Genomic DNA, 22,634 nt, shown 5'->3' with positions numbered 1-22,634 from the left:
CACTGATGGACCATGAGATTGGACTGTGACTAATCATACTATCAATTTAAAGCTTTTATTGTTTCTACTGATTTTTATCCCAATCACACAGTGAGAATCAAATGTTGTAGACTCACTTCCTAATAAATCATATTTATATTTAATTGACAATAAAAATTTTAAAAGGGGGATTCCACTTCTTGGGTCCCTTTCTTCCTCCAGGAGAAGTCTTTTGTGCTGTTCTTTAATAAACTTCTAATTTCTACTCTGAAAAAAAAATTCAAAAGGAAGTGAAAAATATCTCATATATTCTGTGCTCTGTTACTTTTCTCTGAAATTTCTCTTTGAGAAGTTGAGTAAAACTTGAGTGACTATGCCCCATGCCTTACTGCCACACTAAAAATAAATTCAAGCATCTTCATGCTTGCTCAAAACTCAGGAGTCCCTCAAATCTGTACTTATTGAGAAATATTTGTGATCTGAAGAATGTAGGTGACAATGGTCACATTAATTTCTACTAGGTACTTGTCACTTTTTGATAAAAGACAGATTGCCCTTGAATGTCCCACTTCCCACTTTATCCTTCTTGGAGACAATTGGGCAACATTTAATCCTTTCATTTTTTATTTTTCTAGTTGATCTGGTGGCCTAGGTTTCAAACCCTGCTTAGAATTTTGTGAACATTGAACATCTGGCAGCAACTGTGTTGTTTGGCAAATAAAACCTAATGAAAACAATACTAGTTTATGAGAAATGGCTACTTGGATCAATTACTATGACTTTCATTAAATATGATTCCTTAATAAAGTCTATATCAATGCTCCAACATTGTCATTAGAAAGTTTTATTATCATTTGTTTGTATTGTATATTTACTTATTTAAACTGTATATGGTGTATTCTTTTAGAAAGTCATCTTACATGTATAATACTAAACAATTAATTACTTACTCACAATTATTTTAGGTCAGTATAAACTATACCTTCTAGTGGGACACAGTGGCTCATGCCTGGAATCCCAGCAGCTCAGGTGACTGAGACAGGATCATTGCAAATTCAAAGTCAGCCTCAGCAAAAGCAAGGCGCTGATCAACTTGGTGAGACCTTGTTTCTAAATAAAATACAAAATAGGGCTGAGGATGTGGCTAAGTGGTTGAGTGCCCCTGAATTCAATATCTGGTACCAACCCCAAATATATATATATACCTTCTTTCTTGTGCATCAAATAAACAAGATATAGGTGGATATTTAGCCCTCTTAAGACAGAATGTGTGTTCTATTGAGGTGATGTTCTTTCGATGTCAGTTAAAATAAGGCAGATTTCAAAATAATTTACAAGAAAAAATGGGAAATATTTGGGAGGTAGAGGGTAGCTGGCAAAATTTAACTGTTACCAGGGCTGATGAGATTACCAAGTTTTGCCAACTGATTGTGAAATAACTATATATTCTATAAAAATAATTGGTAATGAAAAATGAAATGACTTAATTTAATAATTTTTCATGCCATCTTGAAGCAAATAATTATAATTTTAAAAAGTAATTTGTTGAGTGAACTTCACCATGCAAGAAAAGTCTTGAGTGCCATCATTACTCAATATTCACATATGTACTAGAATTCTAAAAGAACTTAATCACTGCACTTTGTTTGTCCATGGGAAAGTGACATTCAAAATTTATTTATAGAATTTGAAACTGGAATTCCAGTATCAAAATTAAACATTGAACTTCTTCATTCATTTTAGCATCTGCACTTTTAATTTCCTCCTTTTCTTTTCCTTTTTTTAACTTTGATTTGAATATTATTGTTTACCCCATTAATATTCACTTTGATGAGATGTTCAAAAAATAGTATGTCCTATTTATTTTCTTTATCTTAAACTTTAAATTTTTGACAAAGGTTTTAAATTATGTCTACTATTTTCATAGTTCTGGAATATTTTCCACAGATAAGTATTCTTTTTTTTACATTTTTTTTCTGATCCAGTACATATTTCATGTAATGTAAGTATTCTATTTGGTGGTAAAAATGATCATTTTAATTTTTTCTCCTTTAATGAGAAAAAGAAAAAAATTGGGGAGTTCAAACTTTATGTACTCAGTTTAAATATTAGAAAGTGTGCCAAGTTAATATGTATTAAAAATGAGCTGACGCCTGGCATGCGCGCAGCTCTGGGTTTGATGCACCTCATACAAATAAAGATGTTGTGTCTGCCAAAAACTAAAAAATAAATATTAAAAAAAATCTCTCTCTCTCTCTCTCTCTCTCTCTCTCGCTCTCTCTCTCTCTCCCTCCCTATTAAAAAAATGAGCTGAATCTTTGTCTTCAATATGCCTTATTTAAATTCATCGAGGTAGAATTTTGTATTAGTGTACAGCTTATTATTTAAGTTCATTGTAAGATAAATTCATAGTCATTGTAATGGTTACTTTCTGGATACATAACCTTCAAATTCATAAATAACTATCCATCTATCTATTATCTATTTATTATCAATTTATTAATTATATATATATATATATATATATATATATATATATATATATATATCTTCTTATTGTGTTTTAGATTATATTTTATTGGTGTTGATTACTTTGGTGACAATTATGAAGACTTTTACCCTCACATAGAAGGTATACTTTGATATCCATCATATTAAAATATTTCCACACAGTAATTTTAATATAGCACACTCTATTATTTATAATACCCATTTAAAAATCAAAAGCAGGTCTACTGAAGTGAAAATGAAGTTATTACATATAATCATAATCCTTGACAGCAAATTGCCTTTGCATTTTGCTCTATAATGTTCCAAATTTGATTTACTTTTTGCAGTCTACATTTTTCAAACCTGATAATCTTCCTTTGCTAGTTCACTGTCAATGCAAATTACATATATTTTATCAGGCATCTTCCATCTGAAAGTTCCTGAATCTTCTCCTGTTGGCTCAGCTATTGGAAAAATAAGAGCTCTGGATCCTGATTTTGGACAAAATGCGGAAATTGAGTACACTATTGTTCCCAGAGATGGAGGGAATTTGTTTGACATCGTCACAGATGAGGATACACAAGAAGGAGTTATCAAACTGAAAAAGGTACATAAACAAAGGTTTTGACAGTTTACTATCTAAAAATAATTAAAGAAAATGAAAGAGTATTAGCAATTTTAATTTTCCTTTAATTAGTAATATTTTAAATAAAAAAGTTATAATTATGAAATATTCACTCCCACAGATAGTGTTATTCTATGATTTAACAAATATGGATTTATATTGAAAATTGAAGCCTAATAATTTGATTATTTACTTTTTTAACACTCTTATCAGAGTTTAATTTCTAATTAATTTTATAGCAATGTATGTACAAAAATGATCAATTTAAAAATGAAAAAACAATCAATAACTTTTATCTTACCAAAGTTGATCTTGACATTTCATGACTTTTTGGAGAACACAGAGTATAAATATCTAAGTTAGCACATTATTGGTGAGAGTTGATATCACAGTGGAGAAACACTATTGTTGGTAAGTTTTATTCAGTGCAGAAGTGGAAGAAATAAGAAAGGATAATAATGGACTTGAGAATTCTGTAAGAAAAAAGCCTACAGAGACTTTTACTTTTATCAGTTAGGAAGTAAGACTAGAAATATCCCCAGTGAAGAGATCATTGAAATAATACAAGAAAGAGATTTAGATGCTAATAGTAGTGAAGATTGAGAGAATTGTGATTCTGGCCAAACTTTAGAGCAAGAGAAAGAAAGGGAGAGTGGAAAGAGCAGCGGAGGAGGACAGCAAAGTTGTTCAGACCCTTGAAAGAAATCATTACTTGCCCAATATGTAGTTTTGTCTTTTATTGGGTAGTGGCACATGAAGGAGTGTGTAAATGTGAGAAAGAAACCTGATTCCATTGGAGGCATGTAGATTGCTTCCACTATAATGAAGAAAACAATGAATTTTGAGTAGTGAAGTATAGCAAAAAAGTGAATCTTATTAAATTTAGGTCTTCTTTCCCCCTCTCCTTGTACAATGTATACTCTCTTAACCCCAAACTGCAGTACATGTCGTTTCTGTTACTATTTATGATTATTTCAACCCAGAAGAAATATTTTTGAAATAAGTGCTATTAATCAGTCTTTTCTTCTCATATTTGTTAGGAGCTCTGAATTTTAATAAGAAACACTATGAATTATAATGAAAATCATCATAAAAGTAAATTAAGCTTCATATAGATAGTCATTTTGTTTTTATTCCCACAAATGTACATAAATTGTACTTAGTCCAGAAGTTAGTTAACACACATGATACCATCTAAAATTATGCATTAATGCTGAATTTGAGAAATACACAAAGAAAAAAGGCGTATGATTCTTGTGTATTTCTCTTTTGTTATTTAGTATTTCTCTTTTCTACTCAGTAACATATCAGTGAATATTCTTATTAATTTTATGTAAAAGTATAATATTTAAATATTTTTCAAAATCAATCCAAATGAAACAACTGTAACAAATATTAATAAGCTAATAATACTAAAAATGGTAGAAAATATTTTACTATTTATGATCATAAATAGTATCTTAAAATTTAAAATTTAACCATTAAATTAATTAGATTTACAAAGTTTATCTGAGTTGCAGAATTAATACTAAATTATGCATATATACATTTAAATATTCTTTCATCTTGCTATTATAAAAGTATTTTATATTCATCAATGTAGTTTTATATATTTTATATTTACTTTTATAGACACCTATTTTTCATCCATGCCTGTAAGTAACTGATGATTAGATGTCAATCAGAAAAATCTTTATTTTTAAATATATTTGGAAAGAAATAGTGTTATATTTCTTTATTATTTTATGAAGTCAAAAATATAATGTTTTAAGGAAGTGTTGCAGTTATAAATTATAAAAAACTTAACTATTATTAATCAGTAAAAATGCATTTTCAGTCCAAGGAAAGATTCATAGTGAGTAGGTGCTACATCATTTTTTGTTTGAATTTTTGAGAATTAAAAAAAAAAATTTTATTGGATTGACTTTGAGATTTATAAAACTATGGAAATGCCTTATTAAAATTGAATTACATAATGCAGATAATCAATCTGAAAAATGTGTCTCTAAAAAAGACAAAACAGTGTATCCTCCTGAGGTAAATTAATCATTCATCTTACTGGCATAAAACTCCTTGTCCAAATAAATCTGTGATTATACCTTTCCGTTCATCATTCAAGGGATATTTATGGTGTAGCCACCATGTCCCAGATCCATTTTGGACTCAAAGATAGACATTCCCTGTTCTCCAGCTCCATCCATTCAATTGGGAAAATCGGAAAATTAACACATGAAATATCTCTATCAGCAATGATAGATTCAAGCTGATAGACATAAATCAAGGTAAAGAGATTACAGGAATGTGAAAGGCAGTCTTATAGTAAAGGTCAAGAAGACTTTGGGGCTATGGTGAAATGTAAGCATATTTCTGAAGAAAGACAGATGAACAACAACTGTGTACATTACATGTGTTCAGAAAAACTAAGAAACAATTGCAAAATCTCTCTCTAAGGAGGGACTGATGGACAAAGAGACTGGAAAGGTCAGTGAATAAAAGGAATGTTGATTGAAGACAAGGTATTCAATGTCCCATGATGGAGGTCTTGTAGGTCAGGTCAAGGACTCTGAGCTTGGTAATAATGAGGGGAGTTATATGTAAATCACCTCTGTTCTAATAGAGTCAGTTTACTCTGTATGCTTTGAGGAAAATCAGACTTAAGCAAGTAAGACTTACTTAAGTAAGGCTGAGAAAAGCCCAGTGAAAAGATCACTGAAATTAATCCAAGAAACAGATTGAGATGCTCATAGAAGTAAAGACTGTGAGAATTGGTGATTCTGGCTAAATTTAAAGAAACAGTCAAAACATATTGTTATAACTATTTTTATCATGTAGAAAATTACACCAAACAATTCAGTACTTACAAAGCCTGACAGAATACTTGGAGTCACTTTCAATGTTGTAACTTGCTGTGATCTCTAAATAAGGATCCACCAGGGGCAATCTCTACCTAGTAACCTATTCTGTTGAAAAAAATGCAATCTATAGACTACATCTATTAAATCTAAGAAGTAAGTATTGCAACACAATTTTTGAATTATCTAACATCTACGTGTTGGATTGCATGAAATGTGCTTATGTACATATACATACACACACACACACACACACACACACACACACACACACATATATATATATATATATATATATATATATATATATATATATATATCTTTATCAAACATGGTGGTATGATTTTATGAAAAAGGAATAATGGAAAAATATTCAGCTGAATAAAGTGCATGGAAAACTCAAAATAAATTAAAATGACAGCTGTATTTAAAATACAGAATCCTTTTGGTTAAAGCTCATGTAATAAGACTCTTCAAGCATTACATGCAGTAGGTTCTCAGAAAACTTTATCTTGCACTTATTATTGGTCTTTGAAGAATTAAATTAGAAAAAATAAATGTGAATGTAAACATCAACAGTAGTATTTTAGTTTTCCATATGATCTTAAAATTATTTTTTGACAGTTTCTCATTTTGTATCACAGCATAGAATTGCAATGCAAGAATGATGAATTCCTACATAAATCATATTTTTAAGTATACTAAATACATTTAGGAAATCCATAAATATATATCCTACATATGAATACATAGCTGCATTTTAAAGATGAGTTTTTTTAAATTTTTGGCTGACAAACTTTTAAGCAGCAGTAGAGGAATGAAATAATATATTCTTCAATTTAACAGAGCTTCTCTTTTTTTTAACCCACTTAAAATACATTCAAATGCTCAATGTTCTGAAGCACATATTTTCAATGTTGTTTTATCTTCAAAATCTTTTATTTAGTTTTATTTTACTGTATACTTCTCTCTTTTTCCTCTGTAGGGTGAGGATATATAAAAATGAAACTCAGGTTTATATAAGCTGAGGAGAATGAAGAAAGGTGTCATTTCACTGTATTACGTTGAATTCAGAGTAAAATTAGGAAAATTTGTAAATCTCTCCAAAGCACACAATACTGGTAAAAACCCAAACCAACTCTTACTCTACTCTTGCATGTTACACTGGACAAAGTATACACAAATTAAAATTCTCTTATGTGTTTTTGAATAATATACAATACCAACACTAGAAAAACTAGAATAATGCTTCTGAAAGTTTCAATCACATCTTAAAATCTAGGAGCTGGGATATATTTGCAATGAGAAAATCAGCTGTTTTAAATTCAACAAATTTCTTATATTTAAAAGACAAATAAACTATATCTTAGTAATTACTCCCTATGAGAAAAATAAAAATAAAATATACACTCCTTGAATATAAAAATGAATAGGAATTTACATTAGTTAAAAAACTCTAAATGGATAAATATATTGAGAAACACTTTGGTTTGCTTGTTGCTGAATGAAAACTTAGGTAATTAAAACAGTAGAGTGAATACTTCAGTTATACAAAGAACAGTTTAATATCCTGCAGAATTTCAGAAAGAGTCCTGTACCATCTCTATAAAAATGTCTGTTAAGAACTACAAAGTAGTGGTGGCATCTGTTTAAAATGAAGAATGATGAAGTAGTGGCCTATTTACTATAAAATAAGTAAAACATTTTTTGAAATTAAAATGTTTAACCAGTTTGATGTTATCTTAGCAGATTTTTTATTTTGAATTTACATAACTAAAGATCACATTAAATGTAAAGTAGAAGGATTTTTAAATAGGAGATGAAATATTTGACTTTTCAACACAACGCTTTTATAAATAGACTGTGGCCTCAATTGGTTCCATTGGGCATCTATATTTTATATTTACTCATGAATCAGTAAAACTCATTAATTTTATCATTTTATATGACTGAGAATTATTTCCACACTATATGACTTGGAAACAGCACCATCATGTGGTAAATTTTAGAATATCTCTTAGGAATAAAATGAAAATAAATTGTAGACTAATTTATATGCTCAAAAAAATTAATAAAATTTAAAAATTCTATTTTTAGTAACTCTGACATTCCTAATTTCAGAGAAAGGGGTACTCCTTATGTTGTTTCTACAAATATTATGTTCCTGTTTTTTTCCAAATATTTGTCTTTCTCTTGTTTTTTTTTTAAATTTCTAAACCTTGTTTATATTCTTTAAATACCTTGCCCAACTTTTCTTAATAGATTCAACTCTAAATTAACCCCGAATTAACAAAACCAAGGCCAATTTTTCTACTGCTTTGCAGATTTTTCTATTTGAATATTTTTTAATGCTTTTTTCAAACTCAAAATGTATAAAGCCATATTCCTTCTTTTTTCCCAATAAACATGTGACCTATCTTATTTTTGTCCTTTCTAGTTTTTTTAACAAAAAGTCCAGAATGCTTCTTAGGTTTCTACCATTCCCTTAGACCTTTGTTTGCCAAAAACAGGGCATGAGCTTAGCCAGTGATTTCTTCTGAGCAGAAATTAATGTTGTGGCTTATATCCTTCTTTAATACTCCCTTCCAACACTGCTAAGTATTTGCCAGCTTCACCCCTTATCTTCCTTCAGGAACTCCTTCATCCTGTGAATGAAGGGTGGGAACTACATCTGATTATCTTACTTAGACTTTTATCTGGTCCCCATTGCTGGAAAGGTCAAAAGCAGGCTGCATATTTTATTTTACCAGCCTCTGTACACACTGTCACACACATGTACAAGCTCCTTTTCACCCACACCAAATTCACTGCAGGTGTCTACCTGAGTTGTTGAGCTGTTCCACATTCTCATGGAAGTCTCTTGCTCACAGGAATTTCAATACTTTCCTGTTACTTAGTATTATCTCCCTTGCTTATCATCAACGGTTTTTTTGAGCCCTTCTTCCCAAACTGGTTGTCTCTTACTTTATTTAACAAAATTTCAGCATTTCTGCAACAGCACTTATTGTACTTATGACACTCATTTATGACATATCTGATTTTTCTTATTTGAAGTCCTTTATCGTGTTTATGTTTTGTCCTGTTTGTTAAAGAAAATCTCTAAAATATATAGGGTATTAATGTTTTGTTGGATAAGACAAAAAACATTTCATGTTCACTTACGTACTATATAAAGTTCAAAATATTTTGCAAAGTATATAAGAAAAGCAGTGTTTTATTGATTTCATTAATGGGAAATTTGAAGTGCATGGAAGAAGGATACATTTTTCAAAATCACATGGCTTATTTTCAACTATGGTATATTTTGAAAAGCATATACTTTCATTGCAATGAATAATGATATGCGACAAAAAAAAATAACTGGCCTCTCCAGATAGGAATGATTTATACTGTACATGTATGTGACACATATATTTCACTTAAGCATTTATAATACCTGATGAAACCTTTTGTCATTTTATGAAAATTATTATTGACAATGTGTAGCAAGAAGCCCTGACATTATTGCCTTTGTTTTGATTTATTTTGTCTTTGTTACTAGATTTGTTCCAGAAATTATTGTCACTAAAAAACAGACGTTGAACTAATGTCCATGGTCTTTCAGGTACTTGCTAAATGACCGTCAAAATATTTTCAGTATTACAAAAGACTGGAATGCAATAACTTTGCAAAGAAAAACTAAATGCATTTTAAATAAGTAGTTCTGTTGTAATATTTTTAGAGATAAGTTGGATGTAGTGTTTATTTTATTCTTTAAATAAAAATGGCAATTTTTTAATTTATAGTTATATAATTTTTAATTGTATAAGAAATACTGTGAACACTGTCAAAAGTAAAGCCTATATTTAAAATATCCACATTTTATTTTGTTGCATGCTTCTTCACTATAGGGACTTTCTCATGTGGTACAAGAACATCAATTATTCATCAAATCTTTGATTATTTTTAGTGAAATATTGAATTTAATTCCTTCTTCACTGGAGATTATATATATATATATATATATATATATATATATATATATATATATATATATATATATATATATATATAAGCTTTCCCATCTCTTCTCTCAGAGAGGAATTGACTTTATTGATCATAAAATTAACTCATGGAAAACTTGACTTTCTTTCAAAATAATATGTGTTCTGAACATCTTATCTTTATTGTTCAGCTGGTATATAAACTTGCTTTGGAAGAGTGTTTTTCTAATGTATTTTCATCACGGTTCAGTCTGATTTAAATCTGTTTTCTAACTCCTTATCTTGAAAGGGACTAGTACATTTTGTAAAACATTACACTCCTCGCTCATTTGTGTCCCTTCACAGTTTTCTATTCTCTTGACTGTGAAGACCTACAAAGTGATTGAGTACAGCCTTAATGCCAAGGATACATTGTTTTTTGTTCATTTTTGGAGAGTTCCCTTCACTGTGTTGGTAAAACTGATAGATGCTCATCATGAAAACTGCTGCAATAACATTATAGATGGGAAGACGGCTAAGCCACATCCCTGGTCCTTCACTGTCGGCTTTTCAGGCTGATTTGAAGGTGTGGGTTGAGGTTGCAATCTGATACAAGGTTGGAACTCTTTACCAAGCTAACTGGTTGCCTGCAGAATTAACTTTGCTGAGGTTTTATGATTGTTTTGTTAATTCCTGGCTGAGATCAAGTCTCAGTCCTCATAGGTATCCTTTAGGCACTTGCCACACTGGCTCCTGTGCTCACATGTTCACTTGCTCAAGACCAGCCAGAGAAGCTAGGGATATAGCTCAGTTGGTAGAGTGCTTGCCTTGCATGTACATGGCCCTGGGTTCAATCCCCAGCACAACCGAGAAAAAAAAAAAAAGTCCAGCCAGAATCATTTGCACCATTTGCTAGGTCAGACATCTCCAAAATGTGTCTTCAGTCAATGTCAAATGATTAAGGGCCTTAGTTCTATATTCATATTAATTTTTCCACAGAAATGAACAAGTTGACAAGAGTAATATGCCATTTAATTCACAAGTCCCTCACACTAAGGAGCAGAATTATTACATAAAATGGTTGGGGGCAATGGGGACAAAAATAGGGAGCATCTCAGAATTCTGTCTGCCACAGCTTTTCTTTTCCAGTTCTCATGTATCTGTAATTATAGGTACCTGTTTTCACTCAACATTATCTGGAAACAAGAGGAGGCCTAAAAGAGCCCAGGGGGTTATTCTGATATTTAATATTAAAAATAGCTTATCCTCCTTTTACGTGAAAAAAAAATTATTTGTCACTGAACATTTTATGTATATTTAATTATCTGGACTTCAGCAAAGAGTAAAGAAAGCAATGTAACAAAAAGAAGTAAAAGGTGATAATTTGACCCTTCTCTCACTTTGTATACCAGAGAGAAACTAAATATGCCATTCTCCAATTCACCATAGTCAAGGTCTTATGTAGCACAATTTCCTATATTGTGAATTGTTTTCCAAAAGTTCTGATCTTACTAATCTTTTGTTACAGAAAAATCCAAAGAAGTTGCTCAGTTAAACTCTCTTTAGTCAGTCTTTTTCTTATTTTTCTAGAAAGGCTCACTGAATTAAATATGCCCAGAGCAATGTCATAAAATTCTCAAAGTACTGTGTAAAAAATAAATATTTCAAATTTATTTAATCCCATCAAAAATAGAACCAATTTTCTAGCAATTACCAAAAAAAAAATCTTTTCTGTTCTATAATTATATCAAATGTTAGAATTTTTGTCGATTACAAAATCTCCCTCCAAATATGGCTTTGGTCTGTCAGATGGGTGAGTACAGTCAAGTAGAGATGATTGGTGATTCTTTGCTCTTTCAGAGTTACACCAGTTTGTGAATTTGCCTAAGGGTCAGAGTCGTGAAGAAGTCCACATAGAATATAATTGTGGCATTTCTCTTACAATTTTCTCCTGTTCTTTGATCTTTGTAGGAAATAACTTTTTGGTTGCAAAAAAAAAAATCTAAATGTACAAAAAGGTTCTTTCATCTCACTCTCTATTTCCCTCACTGCCAAATTCTTACCTGTTGTGATAGGCCAGGACTTCTTTAAAAACATACATCATGTCTTATCTCCTAACAATAAAAGTAAAATTAAAAAAGCGAAAAATGTTTCAGAAGTCTCTTTCTGTCTCTGGCTTGAAATTGGTTTACCAGTAAAGAGTCAAGTTCATCCAGACAGATGTAATGTATTATTAAGAGGGAAAATAAAACTATATATACAATATATAAGCTATATATACAAATATACACATTAGTACAGATAGTCAGAGGCATTTCAACATCTAGAGGAAAATTAGAGATGGGAAACAGTTGGTAAGAATGCCTACATTTTAGGATAGCCGTGGATTTGGAGCCCAAAGAGAGTAAGTCTGAGCTGGAGCAACTCAGTTTGCTTTGAAATCAAGGACTCCAAAGTTGTTAAAATTAGATTGCTCTAAGATAGATGTTAGGGTTCACTGTCAGGAAAATACATTGTTTAACATTTATGGAGCACTTACTTTTTTACATGCAAGAAGAACTTTGTATTTTCTTTAATTTGAATTAGGCAGTGTACTCTTTCAACTTACTTTTTTTTCTCTTTTTTTCAGACAACTACTATGGTGTTTTAAATGAAATTTACTGCTTCTTCAAACTTCTCCATTAGACAACATGCCTTTATTCTATAATTAATTGAATGCTGAGAGAAAAAAAAAATCTTATTTACCTTTGTACCTTTCTGTTTTTCCAAGGGGATATCTCTTGCCTTGCCAGAACCTTTTATATTTAACTAATTCAGTGCTGAAAGTTTTAATTTGTTATTTGTTTCTTCCTTTTTCCAAATGAAAGTTATTGTTGTAAAGAATTTAAATTATTACTAATTCACTACTCAGAAACTTACATAATAATCCTAACTTATATTCACCATTATAGTCCTTAATATATAAAATATGTGTCCTGTCTTGTTTTGGTCTTATTTATTCGAAACTGTTCATTCTCACTATTTGTACTGATTTCTTCTTATTGCTTTAAATAACATTTTGACATATTTTTCTGGAAATTTGCTGTATTTTCTTGAGTCTGATTCCTTTCTCAAAGCATGAGAGTCAAGCTTTAGATGGGTCAAAATATCATCATGGGATTATCCTCTATCTATGCTTTCTTAGATATTTCATTTCTGATCATGGGACCAGTGGCCATATTGTCAATTTTATTTCTATTTGTTTTAAGAGAAATAAACATTTCTAACAGGAAAGTAATAAAAACTGAAAGAAATCAATGTTATATGTTAACAGGTATGACTAAATTATCAGAAAGTCAAATCAATTATTTGCATAGAACAAAGATAAAAATAGGAATAAGAATATAATGAACTTGATAAAATGAAGGGAATAATTAAAGGGGAATAAATGTATGTTCTCATGCATTAAAAATATTGTGAGGAGACTTACTTGATGCATATACAAGACTTATAACTGATTTTACCATAGCAGATTCCATTGAATTGTGAGAGTTTTTAAATACATAAGTGATTTTTTTCTCTTTTTCTCAGAAAAAATACATAAAATAATACTCATGTCTTTAAAAGTGAAAATAAACCTCCTTTAGTTTCCTCTGGTGTGCTAGATAAAGGAACAGATGCTGTCAAGGCAATTAGCAAATCATTGTGGTCACACTATAGGGAACTGCTTTAGCAAACAGAAACTTAAGGGTCCCCGTATTCACTGTTAATGTTAAATTTGTGTTGTCTTAGTTTTTCCTTGGAGATTAGAAGTCTGAGTCATTACACTTAAGCTTATCACTTAACAAAGCAACATAGTAGCACCATATTTCTGGAATATAGCATTTTCAGTTACTTTCATAGTAAAACTAACATTTACAATGAGGGTGAATGTAAATAGTAGCAAGTTAAAATTGAGCATTACTGAAAATCTGGAAAATGACTTGTATGTTTGTTCCAATGCCTTCTTTAATTTGTTCATATATGTCAGAAGCCTGAATTCTTGGTGATACTTACTGACAATGCATGGGAGAACCAGTATTTATATGCAGTTCTGAGAACACAAAAGACCAACACTCTTCATAATTACCATTGTGTGTGATTTTGAATCTTGATACAAATGTTTTCTAATAAAATGACTTATTAATTCATAATTATTTAAAAGGAAATGATACTAATGTCACAATAGGAAAAATGAGCTTAAAAATGTGCTGTTATGCCAAATTTACAAATGGAATCTAGAAATTTTCAATTATACAATTCCATTTTTGTTCCATTTCTTTATCACTGCTTGCTTCCACTAGATGTCAGTATTGGATAAGATGTGAGAAGTGCTTTCCTTAAACTATTAACTGATTTCAAATTGCTTTTATAAAATGTGTAACCCCTATCTAGTATGTATGCTCATAAGTACCTTATGTAAGTTTAATATGTGCAAAAGATTATGTTTATGAGTTACCCAGAAAGTTTGACCTTGTGCTTTACTTACACACTAATTATAAAAGTGAGACATTTCAAAACCAGTATAATAAATACCAACTTGCATTGCTCTGAAATGATGCTCATGGTTTATGCCACATTCTATACAAATGTAACACTTCAATTTGGATTTGTCCTCACTACAGCCTTTAGATTTTGAAACGAAGAAGGCATATACTTTTAAAGTAGAGGCCTCCAACCTTCACCTTGACCACCGGTTTCACTCTGCTGGCCCTTTAAAAGACACTGCTACAGTGAAGATCAGTGTTCTGGATGTAGATGAGCCTCCTGTATTTAGCAAGCCACTTTACACCATGGAAGTTTATGAAGACACCCCTGTCAGGACCATCATTGGCGCTGTAACTGCACAAGACCTGGATGTGGGCAGTAGTGCTGTTAGGTAAGAATAAGAAATATTTTCTTTTTATGTGTCTTGAAAACAAAACAAAAACAAACAAATAACAATTTTATGATCAAAAGTGCATCATGATTCACATATAGAATACGATGCTAGAAATTATATATAAGAATAGAGGAAATGCCGTAGGATTTGGACAAAACATCTGTATCAATCCTCCTTGCAACATTTACTGCAGATAAGCTATTGGATATGTCACACAAACTAACAAATCTCAATTTTTAATCTATGAAAGATTTAATAAATGAAGTTCAAAGAATGATTTTCCAAATTAGTTAATTTAAGACACTTTCACAGTGCCTAGAATGTAGCAGCTATGTTATAATTATTTTAAAATTTCTGTCCCCAAAGTTAGTGTTTAAAAATGGATGGTTTTGTCATTTGCGATTTGAAAGCGATTTTTTTTCTTATTGTAATGACTTTTCATTCTGAATGTGAGATTGAGACAATGGAAACACATTTAGTCAGTCCAAGAGTAAGATGAATTAAGGAATTGCCCAGAACTCAGACTTTGCACGGAGCTCTTTCCTATGGATACCTCCTCACTAATCTCTCTCTCTCTTTCTTTCTCTCTCTCTTTCTCTCTCTCTCTCCCTCCCTTCCTCTTTCCCTCCCTCCCATAAAGCTATAACTTACAATAGCACTGTGGAAGGATGATAAAATCCCCTTTCCTTACATTGATCCTGCAATAGGATTGAGACTTTCTCCCATATTCTGTTGTTTGCTAACTGACCTTACACATCTTCAACTCTTGAGAACCAATAAAGAACAGCAATAAAAGCTATTTTGGACCAAATTAAAAAAACATTATGTATTCTTTTAGAACAAAAATACTCTATTGATATAGAGAGGAATAAACATATCTCTTAAGATTTTATGACATGTGGTAAGTAAATACCAAAAAATTGTGTCATGTATTCAGTGGTAGAAAGCACATCACTGTAGATAGCACAATCTGAAGAAGTGGTTTAAAAGCATGTATTTTTTTATTGTATTCATCTGAATCTATCCCATGGGGTGCTCAGTCAGTCTAGGCTGTAGTCTTAGATTACCACAGACTGAGTGAATTAAACAATAAACATTTATTTCCCAGATTTCTGGAGGCCGTAACTTTCAAAATCCAGGTGCCAGCAAGTCTGGTATCTGGTGAATATTTAGAAGATGTGGTCATCTTCTTCAGTGGTCATGAGGCAGAAAGAGACAGAAAGTTCTCTGTGGTCCACTGTTTATGAGCATGTGGGCCCCACTCACACAGCTTAATCACCACCATCTCTTAATACCATCATATTGGAGATTCAGATTTTGTATCATGACTTAAGGGGGTGAGATGTTCACAAGCACTATGTCCTTAACATTCCATTCTGACATATCAAGATTCTTGTCCTCACCTTCAAAATGTGTTCATTCCTTCCCCAGAGCTCCCAAAGTCTCAAATTATTCCAACATAATCATTTGAGTCTAAAGTACAAAGTCTAGCTAAATAATATCTTAACCAAATATGGTTGAGATTCAAGGTAAGATTCATGCTGAGGCAAAAATGCCCTCCAGCTATGAACCAATGAAACCAAACAAGTTATGTATTCCCAAAATACAATTCTGTGACCTAGGTCAGACATCACCATTCAAAAAGGGAAAAGCAGGCAATGCAAAAGTGATGACAAGTCCTATGTGAATGTGTACTGCAGCAGGCCAAACTCCCTTCAGCCCTAAGATTTAAGAATAAACCTTCTCTCGGTCAGTCCTCTGCCCTCCTGGACCACTGGGACAGAGCTCCAGGCTTTTGCACTCACCAGGGTGCTAACATCACCCCTACTCCTGAGCAGGACTCTACACATGCTGTTGCTCTCTATGTTGGCCCTACCCATGTAGGAAGGTGGCCTCCCAGCCCTCTATTTGGCATCCTCACCCTTTGGCTCTACAGGCATTGATATTGCACTGTGAAATCACTGGGAAGGCAGCCATGACTCTAGCCTTAGGAAGGTTAGATTATGTTGGAGTCCTTTTTTTGAACTAAGGAAAGCACATGTTCTCAGTTGAAGGTACTGTAGGGCTTTGGAAGTCTGCGAGCCTTCTTTCATTTTTCTCACTGGTTTCTTCAGTCCTTTTTGGCAGAGCTGCTCCTGCTGTGATGACATCTTTACTCCTGGCTTTTGTTGTTATGGTGGTTAGAGTCTGTTGCTCACACCCACAGGAATCCCTTTATCAAATTAGTAGTCTGCCAACCCCTACTGTGCTCTTCTCAACACACTTTCTCATGTTTTACTGTATGGATGAGCTATTTCCACATTTTAAGATTATGATTTCCACTGGCTTAACCATTCCATCTTTAATTAATCTCCCTCCATGTTTTGCTGTAAGTAATTGGAATGAACCAAGTTTCTTCTCCAACACTTTGTGTAGAAAACTCAGCTAAATAGTAAGTTTCACACCTTGAAAGTTCTATGTTCCACAAAATGCTAGAATATGAAGACACTTCCCCAAGTTCTTTGATCTTTGATAATAAATATTGCCTTTCCTCCAGTTCCTAGTATGTTCTTTTTTTCTCTCTGAACTTCAACAGAATGGTTTTACCATCTACCTTCTACAACACTTGTTGGTGATTTTATACCTGTTCTCTAAGTAGACAGAAACTTTCTTTATACTTCTTTTCTTCTTTCTGTGTCTTATGCAGGATGACTCTGAATGCCCATAATTTATAGAAATGCAAAGGTCCCTAATCCCATCCATAAGGGTTTCACCTCTGAACCTAAACACTCCACAAAATGCTGACCTGTAATACCATTAAATTGCAGGTTAAAACATCAATATATATACAAGGGGAGCATGGCCACTCAGATCACAACAGATTCTTTATTTTCTATAGCACATCTGTGATAAGGACAGAACTCTAAAAGAAGCACATCTGTCTCACAAAAAGGGAGAAAAATTATAGTAATGAGCATACCTTACTTTTCAGGTCAAGTACTGGCCAGTTTACTCATGGGGCTCAGGCTGTTTTTCTGCATGTCAACATTGCAACATGTTTCAGTTCCAGTTAATCTAAAGAGAATGAGTAGAAAATGCCTTGCAAACAAAATTATAGTTTATTTTAATAAATGTGTAAAGCTATTAAAGAAATACTGAAGATTGTAACAAAAAATAATGAAAACATTAAAAAAAAACCACTGATTAAAACTCCATACAGTTTAATAAAAGAGAATTGGGGTAATAGTCCAATTGCATATGTCGAAATCACATTCAATTTTTTAATTGTTGAATTACATGATGATACAAAAAACATTAACAAAAGTTGTCCTTCTAATGCAGTACTTCAAAACCCTTTCACACAGAAAAATTTAAAGATTATATAAGTAGAACACATCCTTAGGTAAAGGGACAGTTTCAAACCCAGGAAAATTGTCAAATTCATGATCCTGGTATGAGAAGGAAAAGAAGGATACATTTCAGAGAAATTTTCCTGCACAAGAGGGCTTTCAAGTTTCATTGTTTATGTCATAGGAGTCAGGGCAATGCCACTTTATTTTAAAGTCACACCCTAGTCTTTCTTCTAATGAGTAGTGCCTGCTTCCAAGATGAAGATGGATCTAATTGATTCTGTGAGAGTTGTCAGAAGACAGAATTGTTTTGAAAACATGAAACTGGTCCATGTTCATGGAGTAAACAACAAACTTGAATCATGCCAGTTGTGGAAATATCCTGTTGAGTCATCTTCGTTTGGTATAAAAACAGGTTTGCTCACTTAACAATGATAGTGAAAATATGTTCTGAAAACTAAATATCAAATATATAATTATTTGACACATTAGGGTACAATCTATTTGTTTTTTTTCTTTGTTTAATATCTTTTAACAGTGTTACTATGAAAGGTAAAATTTAGTAGTGTTAATCTTTTATTCTGGATATTTTATTACTGCTATTATTATTATCATTACACTCAGCACAGTAAAGCCAGAAGTAATACCATCACCAAGAACTAAACCAGCTTCAAAGAAAGATTGGCTTTGATTTTCTGCCTGGCAAAATTACCACACAGTTCCCTAGTAGTCTTAGTTTAATTTGTAAATATTTTCCCCTTTGTTCTTCCAGCCTTTGCCTTTTAATGCTCTCTTCTTCTGCCCCTAGTATTGTCTACCCTTTGTGGTAGAACATGTTACAATAAAGGTCATAAAAATGATTTCTAGTGAGTCAAGTCTGACTGCAACATGTGTACCTATTACTAGCTACTTTTTTAATACACCAGAAATTAATCAGATGGGCAAAAATACACATTTATCAACAAAGCACATGTGGGAAGAGACACAAAAGTGAAGCCAAGCTTCCCATATGGCATGCTAAGGCAACAGATAAAATTTATTTTAATTATTGATAAAATTGGATGGGAGATACTACATGTTCAAAAAATGTCCATTCTATTTTTTTATCTTCCTTAGCAGGAATTTTGTGATGATTAAAATAAGTGGTGGTATAAAATATTTCTAGATTAATCTGCCACATTCTATGAGCTGCATATGTGATTTGTTACTTTTCCTTCAGCATATAAACTTCAGAAGGTCAGATACTGCTCTTCACTGGATTTTTATCTATATATCTATCTATCTATTTATTTATATTTGGAGTCAGGGTTCTACTATGTTGCCCAAGCTTAACCTAAAATCACAATTCTTCTGTATCAGTCTTAATAGTAGCTGAGATATGATCACAATCCACCAATCCCCTCTCTTCTGCATTGGTCTTGATGAATCCCACATACCTCAAACATTAATGTTATAATTTGTTCTAGAAACTTCACCCCATGAAGCAGTGGTTCAGAGGTAGGGATTTTTGACAGTGATTAGAGCTAGAAGATAATTGGTGGATTAATATATTTAATGGAATAATAATTTGAGTGGATTATTGGGTGGTAACTGTAGGCAGATGGGGCATAGCTAAAGGAAGTCTGGTTTCTGTATTGTATTATATATAATATGATACATATATTATATTATATATGTAATTATAACATATATATTTATTTAAAGAATATATGCACTATAAGAATTTGTTTTATATAAAGATATATGGTCATGATCCATAAAAAATGTATTGTATTATATTATATATATTGTATTGTATATAATATTATATACAATACAATACAGAATGTCACTGGAAGCCTGGTTCTTGAATTGTATTATATCATATATAACATCATATTACATATATATAATTATAATAATATATTTGTCTCTATGCCCTTCCTCCCTCCCTTTCTCTTCCCGCCCCTCATTTCTGACTGCCATAGGTTTTGTGACTTTCTTCTGCTACATCATAAGTTTAGAGCAATGGAGTTGGCCAACTAAAAACTGAAGTTTTGAAACTTTGATCCCAAAATAATTTTTTCTACTCTAAATTATTCTTGAGAGTTATTTTGCTCACAGCAATACACAGCTGACTAATACAATTACCTAGAACATAGGGGTAGATAAATAAATATTGGTTAAATTAATGACTTGATTTCTATATTATAAACTACAACCAAATAGCAAACTATTCATTTATAAATATTTTCTGTATGATGCAAAAATCAAAATGATTAAATATTTTGTTTACAAATATAGAACAATACATGGGAAACTCAGTAATTAATTAATAGAACTTGCTTCTAAGAAACACTGCATATATATTTTTTATGGATCATGACCATATATCTTTATATATAACATTCTTGTAGTGCATACACTCTTTAAATGATTCTAAGAATATATATATATATATATATATATATATATATATATATATATATATATATATATAATTAAAATTCACATTGCAAATACAAAGTAAAGAGATAAGGCTGGAGTTCTAAAAAGTATTAAATATTTTATCTTAATAAATATTTTATAAAGTTTTATAGGTACTACTTTTCCTTAAGATCACAGTATCTGAATACTGTGATCTGAATCACATTATTTTAAAATAAAAAGTGGTCATGAAAACAGAAATAATTCTCCTCTACTAACTGATAAAATATAATACAGGAAAAACTTACTAGAGTCATAAAACCAACTGGACTCTAGAAAAGGAAGTATGTTTCAAGTTTACAATAAGAAACAAATAGTGTGTTGGTTTCTATGCCATAAACTATTCTTCATGGATTATTTTATTAAGTTAGGAAGAGCTAACTATTTACAATAGTTGAAACTAATTTGCAGTAAAAGATATATTATGAATTCTTACATCACTTGAAAACCTGCAGAATCAAATGAGAAGAAACAACTCCAAAAATGTTAAATGAAAAGCATAAAGATATTGTTTACAAATATTGGTGGACCAAAGAGAAAAAGCAGACAGGACTTGATTTGAAATACTTCAAAGAAACTCAAGGCAAACAAAGCATTAAAGGGGACACTAATTTAGAAACTGCAGTAACAGCTGAATGTGTTAATCTCTGGGGAGTTTGCCTTATTTGAATTTGTCACAACTATGCTACCCTTAAGATTTAGGACCCTCAAGAGAATTATTTTTCTGAAATTGGTTTTTGTATGAAGTCTACTTGCAAATATGCTGATGGCATATAGCTTTTATTAACTGCATTTATAGAAGCTAAGAACAGATAATCATTTTACACAAAGGGAAAAAAAGAGTGGGGGAGGAAATTAATTTTTCTGAGAAGAGATTGATCAAACTTCCTTTTGCTATGACATTAGAGCATAAGTTCTATAAATATAATATCAAAATCCTCATGTATGTAAGCCCTTAAGAAAAAAAGGCCAACACACACACACACACACACACACACACACACACACACACACACACCTCTGCTTATGATAGATTTGGAAAAATGCCCTTTCATATATTCATAAGCATATGCATTCTACATTTTATTAATAACATTGCATTACATATTAGGATACATGTTTTACTTCAAAAATATTAACTTTGTATATTGCATTTAAAGCTTGTTCAATAAAAGTATTGAATCAAGTAGGTTTTCACTTGCACATTTTGGGGGTTATTGTTAAATAGTACCATGTTAGTCAGCTCTTCATCAAAGTCACAGAATACATGAGAAAAATAAACTTAAATGAAAGATGACTTATTTGGGCTTACGATTTCAGTTCACAGATTCTTGGCCAAGATGCTTTTGACTTGTGGCATCTCAGTATCTTATGCAGGGGAAAATTGGGGCATAGAATGTCTGTCCACCTCTGGGTGACCAGAAAACCAAAGAAAAAAAGTCCTGCTCTCACTATCCTTGTCATAGCCTTGCTCCCAATGATGGAGGTAACTTCCTTCCGCTATGCTAAGCCTCTTAAATGTTCTTCCAGTAATTTGGAATTGGCAATGAAATATGCATATCATTTTGGTACCTGTGAAAGCAGAAGTCTAGGATGAAGGAAAAGAAGTGGAGTATAAGAAATTATTTTAGTGATAGGGAATGTGATTTTTTGAACAATAAAAAAGTGGTGCTAAATCATGTCTTCATAATTGTTCAAATGCATTTTAAAACTTATCAGTGATTTGATTTTCATAACTGTGATCTCACCTAATCACCTTGGGTAACCATTGCTTGTAAACTCAGCAGGAACCCGCCCCTGGGAGACAATAAGGTATACTTGTTGTAGACATGCTCTTATCATGTTATTGGTCCTTCTGAATCTTGCTCATATACCATATTTCTAGTTGACAATACAAAATGACAACAACACTCTTACAAGAATGCATTGCTTATTTTGTTTTCACTAGGAAAAAAAAAATTCTGTTCCCTCAAACCTTATATTCAAATAAGGATTTATTTATATTGGTAGCAAGTGACTATCAACATATAA

At 31.6% G+C, this 22,634-nt stretch overlaps 1 protein-coding gene across 1 annotated transcript in view; it reads left to right on the top strand.

Moving 5' to 3' along the window:
- LOC143640953 (cadherin-12-like) overlaps positions 1-22,634 on the top strand; it is an 80,020-nt gene that overhangs the window by 15,691 nt on the left and 41,695 nt on the right. Inside the window, exons 2-3 of the mRNA XM_077108454.1 lie at positions 2,889-3,076; positions 14,552-14,805. Of these exons, the coding sequence (XP_076964569.1) occupies positions 2,889-3,076; positions 14,552-14,805 (442 nt within the window). The remainder of the gene's footprint in view (positions 1-2,888; positions 3,077-14,551; positions 14,806-22,634) is intronic.

Source organism: Callospermophilus lateralis, unplaced genomic scaffold (genome assembly GCF_048772815.1).
Source record: "Callospermophilus lateralis isolate mCalLat2 unplaced genomic scaffold, mCalLat2.hap1 Scaffold_79, whole genome shotgun sequence".
Lineage (NCBI taxonomy): Eukaryota > Metazoa > Chordata > Mammalia > Rodentia > Sciuridae > Callospermophilus > Callospermophilus lateralis.
Note: the sequence above shows the minus strand (reverse complement) of the source record. Positions and strands in the feature narration are given on the sequence as shown.